The 15,501-nt window shown below is 50.4% G+C and overlaps 1 protein-coding gene and 1 pseudogene across 1 annotated transcript; one reads left to right on the forward strand and one right to left on the reverse strand.

Moving 5' to 3' along the window:
• The first annotated feature begins 330 nt into the window (after window positions 1–330).
• On the forward strand, window positions 331–1,731 carry LOC147974463 (uncharacterized). The gene is made up of 3 exons (XM_087520048.1): window positions 331–894; window positions 997–1,174; window positions 1,511–1,731. The coding sequence occupies exons 1-3, from the start codon at window positions 331–333 to the stop codon at window positions 1,729–1,731; spliced, it is 963 nt and encodes a 320-aa protein (XP_087376174.1).
• Window positions 1,732–13,941: 12,210 nt separating this feature from the next.
• Window positions 13,942–15,198, reverse strand: LOC147974464 (uncharacterized; annotated as a pseudogene).
• Between the last annotated feature and the right edge of the window lie 303 nt (window positions 15,199–15,501).

Below are 15,501 nucleotides of genomic sequence, written 5' to 3' on the forward strand. Positions count from 1 at the left end.
GCACGCATCTCTTCTTAGCGTTCTCTTCTCCCGGTCGTTGGCTTTTGCTTGTGATCCAGTCGTTGGATGGAGCGACAGTCACGGATCAGAGCAGCCCGGCCGGGAGGTAGTTAGCTTCGGCTTTGTAATCGCTAAAAGCAAGGAATAACAGAACAGAAAAAGCTGCGCAGTTGAGGCAGCACAAAACAACTCTCTCGTTAACTCGTTCTTGTTCGTCTTCCTCACGCTAGTTCCTCTCTCTGTTGATCGTTCGACAACTACATTTGGCATCAGAGCCTGGTGTTTGATCCTGCTCCGGTGGCCGGCGGTGTTTGATCCGTGGCGGCGCACATGTCGAGCTACGAGTCAGACGGGAAGAACAAGAGCGGGACAAAGTTACCGTCGAAGACGCCTTCATCCAAGGTGCCGCTCGCGCGCCTCACCGGCAACGGCAACGGCGAGTACCGGGTGGTGGAGCGCGTCGTGCGAGAGGAGTTGGGGGCATCCATGATGCTCACACGCACGAACTATCAGGAGTGGGCACTCGTGATGCAAGTCAAGCTGCAGGTCGCCCGCGTCTGGTCCGCGGTGACCGACGCCGCCGCCGACGAGAACGACGACCGGCGGGCGCTGCAGATCATTCTCACCAGCATTCCGCCGGAGATGCTGCGTGTGCTGGCCGCGAAGGACACGGTGAAGACGGCGTGGGAGACCATCAAGACGATGCGGATGGGCAGTGAGCGCGCCCGTGAAGCCAAGGCGCAGGTGTGCCGGCGGGAGTTCGAGGATCTCCGTTTCAGAGATGGGGAGTCCGTCGAGGACTTCGGGCTGCGGCTCTCCGCCCTCGTCGCCGATCTGGAGCTGTACGGCGACCCCGTCACCGAGCACAAGGCCGTTCAGAAATTTCTTCGAGTGGTGCCACGCCGGTACCGCCCAATGGCCATGGCGATTGAGTCCCTCCTTGATCTGAAAAACCATGTCCATTGAGGAGCTCGTCGGCGCTTCTCTACTTGTGAGGATCACTATGACCTCGACGACGACGCGCAGAACGTCGGGCGCCTCTTGCTCATTCATGAGGAGTGGCTGGCCCGCGAGAACTTGGGCGGCGGCGGTGGTTCATCGTCGGGCGGCGGCAGCGGCAACACCGGCAAGAACAAATCGCCCGCCAAGGCCAAGCCTCACGGCGGTGGCAAGGGTGCGTCGGGAGCGCGGGCGCGGGCGGCGCGGGTGGCTCGGGCAACAAGAAAAAGAAAGGCAAATGTCATCACTGTGGTATACAAGGCCACTGGAAGAAAGAGTGTCGCACGTGGCTTCGTGAACAAGAGCAGAAGGGGAGACAAGAGCAGGCCAATCTCGTACGTCCAGGAGATGAGCATGAGCAGGGCTTGCTGATGGCCGTGGTCACCACCTCAGTATCCACGGAAGTAGTGGCACCGCAAGCTGTTTTCCTCAATGAGGAGAAGGTAATCCCAGTCCCCCTCGCCTGATGGAACTTGGTACTTTGATACTGGTGCAAGTAGTCATATGACAGGAGAACGTCACATGTTCGCCACGCTCGACGAGAGCGTGCATGGCTCTGTCAAGTTTGGAGATGGGTCGCTTGTTGCGATTCGTGGCCGCGGTGCTGTCGTCTTCAAGGGGCAGGGCGGTCACCAGCATGCACTCTCCGAGGTCTACTTCATTCCGAGTCTGCGCAGCAACATTATCTCTATAGGTCAGCTCGACGAGGTTGGCTGCAAGGTGGTGATCTAGACCGGCGTCATAGCTAAGTTGTATTACTCTCGCACACTGATTACATTGGCCACGACGGGCTTATATAGGAGGAGTACATGGAGAGAGGGAGAGAGTGTACAACGGCACCCCTGCCATGCAGGGCGTGCGGGCGCACGTCGGCGCATGAAGAGCGTGGGCAGTTGGCCTAGCTAGAGACTCGGCGAGGTGGGTTAGCCACCTAGGAGCTGCTGTAGACGTGCCGTCGAACACCCCCCCCCCCCCCCCCCGGCAGCCGAAGCGTGGGGTTCGCCGACGTTGAGGCTGGACCGAAAGTCGTTGAAGACGCGTGTCGGCGGCCCCTTGGTGAAGATGTCCGCAAACTGAGAGCTCGTGGGGACGTGAAGAACATGCAGCTCGCCTAGCATGACGCGTTCACGAACAAAGTGAAGATCTATCTCAATGTGCTTCGTTCGTTGGTGCTGCACCGGGTTGCTGGACATGCAGACGTCGCTGACGTTGTCGCAGTAGACCACCGTAGCTCGTGCGGGAGGCTAATGGAGTTCGCCCAGTAGTTGTCGTAGCCACACCGTCTCGGTGACGGCGTTTGCCACGGCGCGGTACTCGGCCTCGGCACTGGACCGGGAGATGGTACTCTGCCGCTTCGACGACCATGTGAGAAGGTTTCTGCCGAGAAAGACGCAGAAGCCGGAGGTCGACTTGCGTGTGTCGGGGCAACCTGCCCAGTCGGCGCCGGAGTAGGCAATGAGCTCGGTGGAGGTGTCCTGATGGAGCTGGAGCCCGAGGTGCGTCGTCCCTCGCAGGTACCGGAGGATGCGTTTGACAAGCTGAAAGTGGCAGTCATGCGGCACATGCATGAATAAGCAGCACTGTTGGACGACGTAAGAGAGATCGGGGCGTGTTAACGTGAGGTATTGCAGCACGCCGGCCAGGCTTCGGTAGAGTGATGGATCGTGGAAAAGAGGCCCGGAGTCGGCGGAGAGCTTGGCGAGCGTGTCCACGGGCGTCGAGAGTGGCCGGCAGTTGAGCATCCCGGCACGGTCGAGGATCTCCAACGCATACTGCTCCTGAGAAAGGAACAAGCCGCATGGGAAGGTGGTGACGTTGATCCCGAGGAAGTGGTGGAGCGCGCCGAGGTCAGTCATCGCGAACTCGCGATGGAGCGCCTGGATGACGGAGTCGAGAACGGCGACAGTGCTGGCGGTGAGGATGATGTCGTCCACGTACAGCAGGAGGTAGGCGAGTTCCCCGCCACGGCGGAGAATAAACAGCGACGAGTCCGCCCGCGACGCGACGAAGCCGATGGAGCGCAGGTACGTGGTGAAGCGCAAGAACCATGCCCTCGGCGCCTGCTTGAGGCCGTAGAGGGAACGGTTCAGCCGACAGACGTGCGAGGGTGATGTAGCATCGACGAAGCCGGACAGTTGGGCATTGTAGACTGTCTCCGCGAGATGTCCGTGAAGGAAGGCGTTCTTGACGTCCAGCTGGTGGATACGCCAACCCTTCCCGGTGGCGAGACCGAGAACCGTGCGGATGGTCGCCGGCTTGACGACGGGGCTGAAAGTCTCGTCGTAGTCGACGCCAGCACGCTGAGTGAAGGCACGGAGTACCCATCGCGCCTTGTAGCGAGCAAGCGAGCCGTCGGAGTGGAACTTGTGGCGGAAGATCCACTTGCCCGTGACAACGTTGGTACCTGCAGGACGCGACACTAAACTCCAAGTGTTATTCCGCATCAGTGCATCATATTCTTCCTTCATTGCGTTGTACCAATTGGGGACTCGAAGAGCTACCCGGAAGGAAGATGGGATGGGACTGATGGTGGTCGGGGGTGGAGAGGAGGTGGTGAGAGCCTTGGGCTGAGCAAACCCGGTTTTAGCTCGCGTGCGCATGCAGTGAAAGTTAACCGGAGGCGTAACTGGGATGGCACGAGGAGGCAGCGCGGGTACATGCGGAGCGGCAGGAGACTGGCGTGGCGTGGGTACTATAGACGTGCAAGGCATGGAGTCTGCATGGGAGGTTGGTGGCGTGGGGCCGCTAGCATTGGGGGGCGCGTGATCTGCATGGTGCGGGGACGCAGAGATGGGCGGGGGCGTGCGAGCGGGCGATGGCGTACGTGCATGTGGTGGCGTACGGGCATGCAGCAGGGAGCACGTGGGGGACGCGTGGGGTCGGGGAGCGGTGGCCGGTAGCGCGCGCGGCGAGCGGGCGGAATTGGGCGGGGATCCCGGAGCGGGTGGTGGGATTGGGTTGGAAGGCGCGGGTCCAGCGGGTTCACGCCGATTGGTTGCCACCGAAAGTGGAGGAAGCTGGTACGAGGTAGGCGCGGTTCGGGATCTGGGAAAGATATCTAGCCTGGGATTTTCTGTGGACGTGCGACGCGGGGCTGTAGATGGTGTGTCGCCAGAGAAATATGGGAAGACGTGTTCGTCGAAGGTAACGTGACGTGAGATGATGACTTTGCGCGTAGAGAGGTCCAAGCATCGGTACCCTTTGTGTTCGAGGGGGTAGCCAAGAAAAATACACCGGGAGGAGCGAGGGGAGAGTTTGTGGGGGCTGGTTGCGACGGTGTTGGGAAAACATAAGCACCCGAATATGCGCATGTGATCGTAGGTAGGATGTTTGCCGAGGAGACGATGATAGGGCGTCTCGGATGCAATGGAAGAGCACGGCCGCCGGTTTAGGATGTAGGTGGCAGTGTGGAGGGCCTCGGCCCAGAATGTGGGGGGTAGATTGGCGTGGATGAGGAGGACGCGCAGAATGTCGTTGGTGGTGCGGATGAGGCGCTCGGCCTTGCCGTTTTGTGGGGAGGTATGGGGGCACGATAGACGGAAGGATGCACCATAGCGAGAGAAGAGATCACGGAGGGAGGTGGTGAGGAATTCACCCCCGTTATCGCATTGCATGCATTGTATGGAGGCGTGGAACTGGGTGAGGACGTATGCATGGAAGCAGTGAAGCACGTCGACGGTGTCGGATTTGTGGCGTAGGGGAAACGTCCAGGAATAGTGTGAGTAGTCATCTAATATCACTAAGTAATATTGAAAACCAGAAAAGCTACTAATAGGAGAGGTCCACAAATCACAATGTATTAATTGAAAGGGGGCACTAGTAAAGGAATGTGAATGAGGAAAAGGCAGCCGTGGCTGCCTGCCCAGTTGGCATGCCGTACAAACGGAAGTGTTTGATACACCCTTATTACAGTTTGGAAGGAAATGACTAGATAACATGGAAACAGTTTTATTACTCAGGTGCCCTAACCGCTGGTGCCATACGTCGCCACCAATGACAGTGAAGGAAATATGCCCTAGAGGCAATAATAAAGTTATTATTTATTTCCTTATATCATGATAAATGTTTATTATTCATGCTAGAATTGTATTAACCAGAAACATAATACATGTGTGAATACATAGACAAACATAGTGTCACTAGTATGCCTCTACTTGACTAGCTCGTTGATCAAAGAGGGTTATGTTTCCTAGCCATAGACATGAGTTGTCATTTGATTAACGGGATCACATCATTAGGAGAATGATGTGATTGACTTGACCCATTCCGTTAGCTTAGCACACGATCATTGAGTAATCTGCTATTGCTTTCTTCATGACTTATACATGTTCCTATGACTATGAGATTATGCAACTCCCGTTTACCGGAGAAACACTTTGTGTGCTACCAAACGTCACAACGTAACTGGGTGATTATAAAGGTGCTCTACAGGTGTCTCCAAAGGTACTTGTTGGGTTGGCGTATTTCGAGATTAGGATTTGTCACTCCGATTGTCGGAGAGGTATCTCTGGGCCCTCTCGGTAATGCACATCACTATAAGCCTTACAAGCAATGTGACTAATGAGTTAGTTACGAGATGATGCATTACATAAAACGAGTAGAGAGACTTGTCGGTAACGAGATTGAACTAAGTATTGAGATACCGACGATCAAATCTCGGGCAAGTAACATACCGATGACAAAGGGAACAACGTATGTTGTTATGCGGTCTGACCGATAAAGATCTCCGTAGAATATGTGGGAGCCAATATGAGCATCCAGGTTTCGCTATTGGTTATTGACCGGAGACGTGTCTCGGTCATGTCTACATAGTTCTCGAACCCGTAGGGTCCGCACGCTTAAAGTTTCGATGACGGTTATATTATGAGTTTATGTGATTTGATGTATCAAAGGTAGTTCGGAGTCCCGGATGAGATCGGGGACATGACGAGGAGTCTCGAAATGGTCGACACGTAAAGATCGATATATTGGACGATTATATTCGGACATCGGAAAGGTTCTGAGTGATTCGGGTATTTTTCGGAGTACCGGAGAGTTATGGGAATTCGTATTGGGCCTTAATGGGCCATACGGGAAAGGAGAAAAAGACCCCAAAGGGTGGCCGCACCCCTCCCCATGGGCTGGTCCGAATTGGACTAGGGAGGGGGGCGCCCCCTTCCTTCTTTCTCCTTCTCCCTTCCCTTCTCCTACTCCAACGAGGAAAGGAGGAGTAGGACTCCCCCCTTGAGCGCGCCTCCTCCCCTTGGCCGGCCCCCTCCTCCTTGCTCCTTTATATACGGGGGCAGGGGAGCACCCCAAAGACACAACAATTGATCATTGATCTCTTAGCCGTGTGCGGTTCCCCCCTCCACCATAATCCACCTCGATAATATCGTAGCGGTGCTTAGGCGAAGCCCTGCATTGGTAGAACATCATCATCGTCACCACGCCGCCGTGCTGATGAAACTCTCCCTCAACACTCGGCTGGATCGGAGTTCGAGGGACGTCATCGGGCTGAACGTGTGCTAAACTCGGAGGTGCCGTACGTTCGGTACTTGATCGTTCGAATCATGAAGACATACGACTACATCAACCGCGTTGTGCTAACGCTTCCGCTTTCGGTCCACGAGGGTACGTAGACAACACTCTCCCCTCTCGTTGCTATGCATCACCATGATCTTGTGTGTGCGTAGGATTTTTTTTGAAATTACTACGTTCCCCAACAGTGGCATCCAAGCCTGGTTTTATGCATAGATGTCATATGCACAAGTAGAACACAAGTGAGTTGTGGGCGATATAAGTCATACTGCTTACCAGCATGTCATACTTTGGTTCGGCGGTATTGTTGGATGAAGCGGCCCGGACCGACATTACGCGTACACTTACGCGAGACTGGTTTTACCGCCATGCTATGCACACAGGTGACTAGCGGGTGTCAGTTTCTCCAACTTTAGTTGAACTGAGTGTGGCTACGCCCGGTCCTTGCGAAGGTTAAAACAACACCAACTTGACAAACTATCGTTGCGGTTTTGATGCGTAGGTAAGAACGATTCTTGCTTAGCCCGTAGCAGCCACGTAAAACTTGCAACAACAAAGTAGAGGACGTCTAACTTGTTTTTGCAGGGCATTTTGTGATGTGATATGGTCAAGACATGATGCTATATTTTGTTGTATGAGATGATCTGTTTTGTTGAAGTTATCGGCAACTGGCAGAAGCCTTATGGTTGTCTCTTTATTGCATAAGATGCAAGTGCCAAATAATTGCTTTACTTTATCACTATGCGATAGCAATAGTTGCAAGAGCATTAGTTGGCGAGACGACCATGTGATGACACATTGATATAGATCAAGATGATGGAGATCATGGTGTCATGCCGGTGACGATGGAGATCATGACGATGCTTTGGAGATGGAGATCAAAGGCACAAGATGATGATGGACATATCATGTCACATATTATGATTGCATGTGATGTTTATCTATTATACATCTTATTTTGCTTAGTTCGGCGGTAGCTTTATAAGATGATCACTCACTAAATTATCAAGGTATAAGTGTTCTCCCTGAGTATGCACCGTTGCGAAAGTTCTTCGTGCTGAGACACCACGTTATGATCGGGTGTGATAGGCTCTACGTTCAAATACAACGGGTGCAAAACAGTTGCACACGCGGAATACTCAGGTTAAACTTGATGAGCCTAGCATATAACAGATATGGCCTCAGAACACTGAGACCGAAAGGTCGAGCGTGAATCATATAGTTGATATGATCAACATAGTGATGTTCACCATTGAAACTACTCCATCTCACGTGATGATCGTACATGGTTTAGTTGATGTGGATCACGTTATCACTTAGAGGATTAGAGGGATGTCTAAGTGGGAGTTCTTAAGTAATATGATTAATTGAACTTTAATTTATCATGAAATTAGTCCTGGTAGTATTAGCATATCTATGTTGTAGATCAATAGCTCGCGATGTTACTCCCCGTTTATGTTTTATATGTGTTCCCAGAGAAAACTAAGTTGAAAGATGTTAGTAGCAATGATGCGGATTGGATCCGTGATCTGAGGTTTATCCTCATTGCTGCACAGAAGAATTATGTCCTTGATGCACCGCTAGGTGACGGACCTATTGCATGAGCATATGCAGACGTTATGAACGTTTTGACAAAGCTCTGTATGATAACTACTTGATAGTTTAGTGCACCATGCTTTACGGCTTAGAACCGGGACTTCAAAAATTGTTTTGAACGCCACGGAGCATATAAGATGTTCCAAGAGTTGAAATTGGTATTTCATAGTCATGCCCGTGTCGAGAGGTATGAGACCTCTGACAGTACTTTGCCTACAAGATGGAGGAGAATTACTCAGCTAGTGAGCATGTGCTCAGATTGTCTGGGTACTACAATTGCTTGAATCAAGTGGGAGTTAATCTTCCAGATAAAATAGTGATTGACGGAATTCTCTAGTCACCATCATCAAGTTAGTAGAACTTCGTGATGAACTATAATATGCAAGGGATAATAGAAACAATTCCCAAGCTCTTCATGATGCTAAAATCGACGAAGGTAGAAATCAAGAAAAACATCAAGTGTTGATGGTTGACGAGACCACTAGTTTCAAGAAAACGGCAAAGGGAGGAAGGGGAACTTCAAGAAGAACGGCAAGCAAGTTGCTGCTCAAGTGAAGAAGCCCAAGTCTGGTCCTAAGCCAGAGACTAAGTGCTTCTACTGCAAAGGGACTGGTCACTGGAAGCAGAACTGCCCCAAGTATTTGGCGGATAAGAAGGATGGCAAAGTGAACAAAGGTATATTTGATATACAGATTATTGATGTGTATTTTACTAGTGTTCGTAGCAACCCCTCGATATTTGATACTGGTTCAGTTACTAAGAGTAGTAACTCGAAACAGGAGTTGCGGAATGAACAGAGACTAGTTAAGGGTGAAGTGATGATGTGTGTTGGAAATGGTTCCAAGATTGATATGATCATCATCGCACCCTCCCTACACTTTCGGGATTAGTGTTGAACCTAAATAAGTGTTATTTGGTGTTTGCATTGAGCATGAATATGATTTGATCATGTTTATTGCAATACAATTATTCATTTAATTTAGAGAATAATTGTTGTTCTATTTACATGAATAAAACCTTCTATGGTCATACACCCAATGAAAATGGTTTGTTGGATCTTGATCGTAGTGATACACATATTCATAATATTGAAGCCAAAAGATGCAAAGTTAATAATGATAATGCAACTTATTTGTGGCATTGCCGTTTAGGTCATATTGGTGTAAAGCGCATGAAGAAACTCCATGCTGATGGGATTTTGGAATCACTTGATTATGAATCACTTGATGCTTGCGAACCATGCCTCTTGGGCAAGATGACTAAAACGTCGTTCTACGGAACAATGGACCAAGCAACAGATTTGTTGGAAATCATACATACTAATGTATGTGGTCTGATGAATATGAGGCTCGCAACGGGTATCATTATTTTCTGACCTTCACAGATGATTTGAGCAGATATGGGTATATCTACTTAATGAAACAGAAGTCTGAAATATTTGAAAAGTTCATATAATTTCAGAATGAAGTGGAAAATCATCGTAACAAGAAAATATAAGTTTCTACGATCTGATCATGGAGAAGAATATTTGAGTTACGAGTTTGGTCTTCAATTAAAACAATGTGAAATAGTTTCACTGCTCACGCCACCTGGAACACCACAGTGTAGTGGTGTGTCTGAACATCGTAACCGTACTATATTAGATATGGTGCAATCTATGATGTTTCTTACCGATTTACAACTATCGTTTTGGGGTTATGCATTAGAGACAGCTGCATTCACGTTAAATAGGACACCATCTAAATCCGTTGAGATGACATTGTATGAACTGTGGTTTGGCAAGAAATCAAAGTTGTCGTTTCTTAAAGTTTGGGGTTGTGATGCTTATATGAAAAAGTTTCATCCTAATAAGCTCAAACCCAAATCGGAGAAATATGTCTTCATAGGATACCCAAAGGAGACTGTTGGGTACACCTTCTATCACAAATCTGAAGGCAAGACTTATTCAGAGTTTTTCTAGAGAAGGAGTTTCTCTCGAAAGAAGTGAGTGGGAGGAAAGTAGAACTTGATGAGGTAACTATACCTGCTCCCTTATTGGAAAGTAGTTATCACAGAAATTTGTTCCTGTGACTCCTACACCAATTAGTGAGGAAGATAATGATGATGATCATGTAACTTCAGATCAAGTTACTACCAAACCTCGTAGGTCAACCAGAGTGAGATCCGCACCAGAGTTGTACGGTAATCCAATTCTGGAGGTCATGTTACTTGACCATGACGAACCTACGAACTATGAGGAAGCGATGATGAGCCCAGATTCCGCAAAATGGCTTGAGGCCATAAAATCTGAGATGGGATCCATGTATGAGAACAAAGTATGGACTTTGGTTGACTTGCCCAATGATCGGCAAGCCATAGAAAATAAATGGATCTTCAAGAGGAAGACGGACGTTGATAGTAGTGTTACTATCTACAAAGCTAGACTTGTCGAAAAAGGTTTTTGACAAAGTTCAAGGTGTTGAATACGATGAGAGTTTCTTACTCATATCTATGTTAAGTCTGTCCAAATCATGTTAGCAATTGCCGCATTTTATGAAATCTGGCAAATAGATAAACAAAACTGCATTCCTTAATAGATTTATTAAAGAAGAGTTGTATATGATACAACCAGAAGGTTTTGTCAATCCTAAAGGTGCTAACAAAATATGCAAGCTCCAGCGATCCATCTATGGACTGGTGCAAGCATCTCGGAGTTGGAATATACACTTTGATAAGTTGATCAAAGCATATAGTTTTATACAGACTTGCGATGAAGCCTGTATTTACAAGAAAGTGAGTGGGAGCACTACAACATTTCTGATAAGTATATGTGAATGATATATTGTTGATCGGAAATAATGTAGAATTATTCTGCAAAGCATAAAGGAGTGTTTGAAAGGAATTTTCCAAAGAAAGACCTCGGTGAAGCTGCTGACATATTGAGCATCAAGATCTATAGAGATAGATCAAGACGCTTGATAAGTTTTTTTCAATGAGTACATACCTTGACAAGATTTTGAAGTAGTTCAAAATAGAACAGTCAAAGAAAGAGTTCTTGTCTGTGTTACAAGGTGTGAAATTGAGTAAGACTCAAAACCCGACCACGACAGAAGATAGAAAGAGAATGAAAGTCATTCCCTATGCCTCAGCCATAGGTTCTATAAAGTATGCCATGCTATGTACCAGATCTATTGTATACCCTACACTGATTTTGGCAAGGGAGTACAATAGTGATCTAGGAGTGGATCACTGGACAGCGGTCAAAATTATCCTTAGTGGAATAAGGATATTTTTCTCGATTATGGAGGTGACAAAAAGGTTCGTCGTAAAGGGTTACGTCGATGCAAGTTTTGACACTAATCCAGATGACTCTAAGTCTCAATCTGGATACATATTGAAAGTGGGAGCAATTAGCTAGAGTAGCTCCGTGCAGAGCATTGTTGACATAGAAATTTGCAAAATACATACGGATCTGAATGTGGCAGACCCGTTGACTAAACTTCTCTCACAAGCAAAACATGATCACACCTTAGTACTCTTTGGGTGTTAATCGCATAACAATGTGAACTAGATTACCGAATCTAGTAAACCCTTTGGGTGTTGGTCACATGGCGATGTGAACTATGGGTGTTAATCACATAATGATGTGGACTATTGATGTTGATCACATGGCGATGTGATCTAGATTATTGACTCTAGTGCAAATGGGAGACTGAAGGAAATATGCCCTAGAGGAAATAATAAAGTTATTATTTATTTCCTTATATCATGATAAATGTTTATTATTCATGCTAGAATTGTATTAACCGGAAACATAATACATGTGTGAATACATAGACAAACATAGTGTCACTAGTATGCCTCTACTTGACTAGTTCGTTGATCAAAGAGGGTTATGTTTCCTAGCCATAGACATGAGTTGTCATTTGATTAACGGGATCACATCATTAGGAGAATGATGTGATTGACTTGACCCATTCCGTTAGCTTAGCACACGATCGTTGAGTATTCTGCTATTGCTTTCTTCATGACTTATACATGTTCCTATCCCTATGAGATTATGCAACTCCCGTTTACCGGAGGAACACTTTGCGTGCTACCAAACGTCACAACGTAACTGGGTGATTATAAAGGTGCTCTACAGGTGTCTCCAAAGGTACTTGTTGGGTTGGCGTATTTCGAGATTAGGATTTGTCACTCCGATTGTCGGAGAGATATCTCTGGGCCCTCTCGGTAATGCACATCACTATAAGCCTTGCAAGCAATGTGACTAATGAGTTAGTTACGAGATGATGCATTACATAACGAGTAAAGAGACTTGCCGGTAACGAGATTGAACTAGGTATTGAGATACCGACGATCAAATCTCGGGCAAGTAACATACCGATGACAAAGGGAACAACGTATGTTGTTCTGCGGTCTGACTGATAAAGATCTTCGTAGAATATGTGGGAGCCAATATGAGCATCCAGGTTCCGCTATTGGTTATTGACCGGAGACGTGTCTCGGTCATGTCTACATAGTTCTCGAACCCGTAGGGTCCGCACGCTTAAAGTTTCGATGATGGTTATATTATGAGTTTATGTGATTTGATGTACCGAAGGTAGTTCAGAGTCCCGGATGAGATCGGGGACATGACGAGGAGTCTCGAAATGGTCGACACGTAAAGATCGATACATTGGACGACTATATTCGGACATTGGAAAGGTTCCGAGTGATTCGGGTATTTTTCGAAGTACCGGAGAGTTACGGGAATTCGTATTGGGCCTTAATGGGCCATATGGGAAAGGAGAAAAAGACCCCAAAGGGTGGCCGCACCCCTCCCCATGGGCTGGTCCGAATTGGACTAGGGAGGGGGGCGCCCCCTTCCTTCTTTCTCCTTCTCCCTTCCCTTCTCCTACTCCAACAAGGAAAGGAGGAGTAGGACTCCCCCCTTGGGCGCGCCTCCTCCCCTTGGCCGGCCCCCTCCTCCTTGCTCCTTTATATACAGGGCAGGGGAGCACCCCAAAGACACAACAATTGATCATTGATCTCTTAGCCGTGTGCGGTGCCCCCCTCCACCATAATCCACCTCGATAATATCGTAGCGGTGCTTAGGCGAAGCCCTGCATCGGTAGAACATCATCATCATCACCACGCCCTCGTTCTGACGAAACTCTCCCTCAACACTCGGCTGGATCGGAGTTCGAGGGACGTCATCGGGCTGAACGTGTGCTGAACTCGGAGGTGCTGTACGTTCGGTACTTGATCGGTCGGATCGTGAAGACGTACGACTACATCAACCGCGTTGTGCTAACGCTTCCGCTTTCGGTCTATGAGGGTATGTAGACAACACTCTCCCCTCTCGTTGCTATGCATCACCATGATCTTGCGTGTGCGTAGGAATTTTTTTGAAATTACTACGTTCCCCAACAGACAGTGAGAAGAGCTTGCACGCCGGTGTTGGAGAAGAATGGGTAGAGGTCACCGTGGCTATTGCACCTCATGATGGTCTTGCGGGTGGCTAGGTCCTTCATGGAAAGACCGAACGGATCAAATTCTATACTGCAAGAATTATCAATGGTAAAACGACGAACGGAAATAAGGTTTTTGATGATAGTGGGTGATACTAGAACGTCGTTAAGAGAGAAGGAGGAAAATTTAGTAGAGCCAACAGCACTAACGGGTAAGAGAGACCCATCTCCAACAACAATACCAGAAGATTGACGCAAAGATGGGGAAGAAAGCTTGGAGAGAGCGTGCGCCATCCCAGTCACGTGAGAGGAGGCTCCGGTGTCGAGGAACCACTCCTGGCCTCCGCCGCCGGCGTTGTGCTGCATGGACAGGTTCTAGAGGGCCGCGTAGAGCTGGTTATATATATTGCTCCCATGAGGGCTCCCGGGTCGGCGGTGCGGTGGCCATGGGATAGGCCTGGTGTGGCGGCGGGCGCGGGCCGAGGATGCCCACAATGTTCGGCGCGGCCCATGCAGGACGAGGTGGAGTCGGGCCCGGGAGCATGGTGTCGTATGGGGCGAAGAAACCAGAGAGCGGCGGGCCTGGGGTCGGTGGAGTAGCACCGCGCCCGGTCGAGGGGCCAGCGGAGGAGGAGCCACGGCCACGTCCACGGTCGCGGGATCCAGGGTCATCGTTGGGGGAGGCAGTGCTCCCTTTGCCGTTGTCGTTGGAGCCCCGGTCGGCGGAGGAGGCCGAAGGAGCGCGGTCGTTGGAGGAGGGTGCGCCGCCGGCGATGGTGAGGGCGGTGGCGGTGGCCTCGGGTCGTCCGTCAAGGCGAGCGCGCTCGTCAGCGGCGATTTCCTCCATGAGGAGGCGCGAGCGCGCCTGCACGAACGAGGGGAACGGCGTCTGCATCGGAAGGAGCGTCGCCATGATCTGGAATTTGCGGGAGAGCCCGCGGATGAGCTGGAGGGTGAGGGCGCGATCGGTGATGTGGTCGCCGACGTCACCGAGCTCGTTGGCGAGGGACTTGAGAAGCCGACAGTACTCGGCGATGGACAGGTCCCCCTAGACCAAGTTGCGGAATTCCGCGCCGAGGATGATGGCGTGCCCCGCTTGATTGTCGCGGAAGAGCAGGTATAGCTGGGACCAGATGTCGAACGCGGTGCTCTCAAGGGAGGCGACAACGTCCAGCAGCTCGTCGGCGACGACCCCGTGAAACCACAGGACGACCGTGAGGTCATCGTTGCGCCAGACCGCGCTCTGGTGGAGCGGCGCGGCGTAGGCATCGAGATGGGTCTGCACGTTGTATTTGCAACAGATACAGTAAAAAAGTTTGCGCCGCTTGGTGTAGTTACCGGACTCCAATTCCAGCGGCGTGTGGAAGTGATGCGCGATGGACGCCTCGAGGGCGGCGGAGGAAGACGAGCCAACGTCCGGCGCGGCCAGGTGCGGGAGCACGGCGGGGCGCAGGACAGGATCGCTCCCGGCGGTGCGAAGAGGAGTCACGGCGAGGGCAGGCGCGGCGAGGTGGAGCCCGGGAGCCGCGGTGGAGGAGGAAGAAGGGGCCGCCTCGGGAACCGGCTCCTTGCCGCGGACGACGTCGGGCACGAGACGGGGAGCGGGTGCCGCGACGGGGGCAACACGGGCCGCGGCGGGTGCCGTGGGGGGCATCGGCGCGAGAGTGCGGACGGGAGGGGCATCGAAGAGGCGCCGGGCAGAGGGAGGGGTGTAGAGGGATTCGAGATCGGTAGAGCGGGAGCAGCGGAGGAGCCGATCCATGGTGGAAGCGGAAGCGGAAAAGGTGGATCAAAGAAGTCTGATACCAAGCTAAGTTGTATTACTCTCGCACACTGATTACATTGGCCACGACGGGCTTATATAGGAGGAGTACATGGAGAGAGGGAGAAAGTGTACAACGGCACCCCTGCCATGCAGGGCGTGCGGGCGCACGTAGGCGCATGAAGAGCGTGGGCA

Source organism: Triticum urartu, chromosome 4A (genome assembly GCF_056163025.1).
Source record: "Triticum urartu cultivar PI428250 chromosome 4A, HENAU_Tu73, whole genome shotgun sequence".
Taxonomy (NCBI): Eukaryota; Viridiplantae; Streptophyta; class Magnoliopsida; order Poales; family Poaceae; genus Triticum; species Triticum urartu.

Bases quoted from the DNA above. Each gene is read 5' to 3' on its own strand.
- LOC147974463 (XM_087520048.1), top strand. From the start codon at position 331: ATGTCGAGCTACGAGTCAGACGGGAAGAACAAGAGCGGGACAAAGTTA. The intron at 895-996 runs GTGCCACGCCGG...TCTACTTGTGAG, and splicing joins TTCAGAAATTTCTTCGAGTG to GATCACTATGACCTCGACGA. The intron at 1,175-1,510 runs GTGCGTCGGGAG...GTCATATGACAG, and splicing joins GCCTCACGGCGGTGGCAAGG to GAGAACGTCACATGTTCGCC.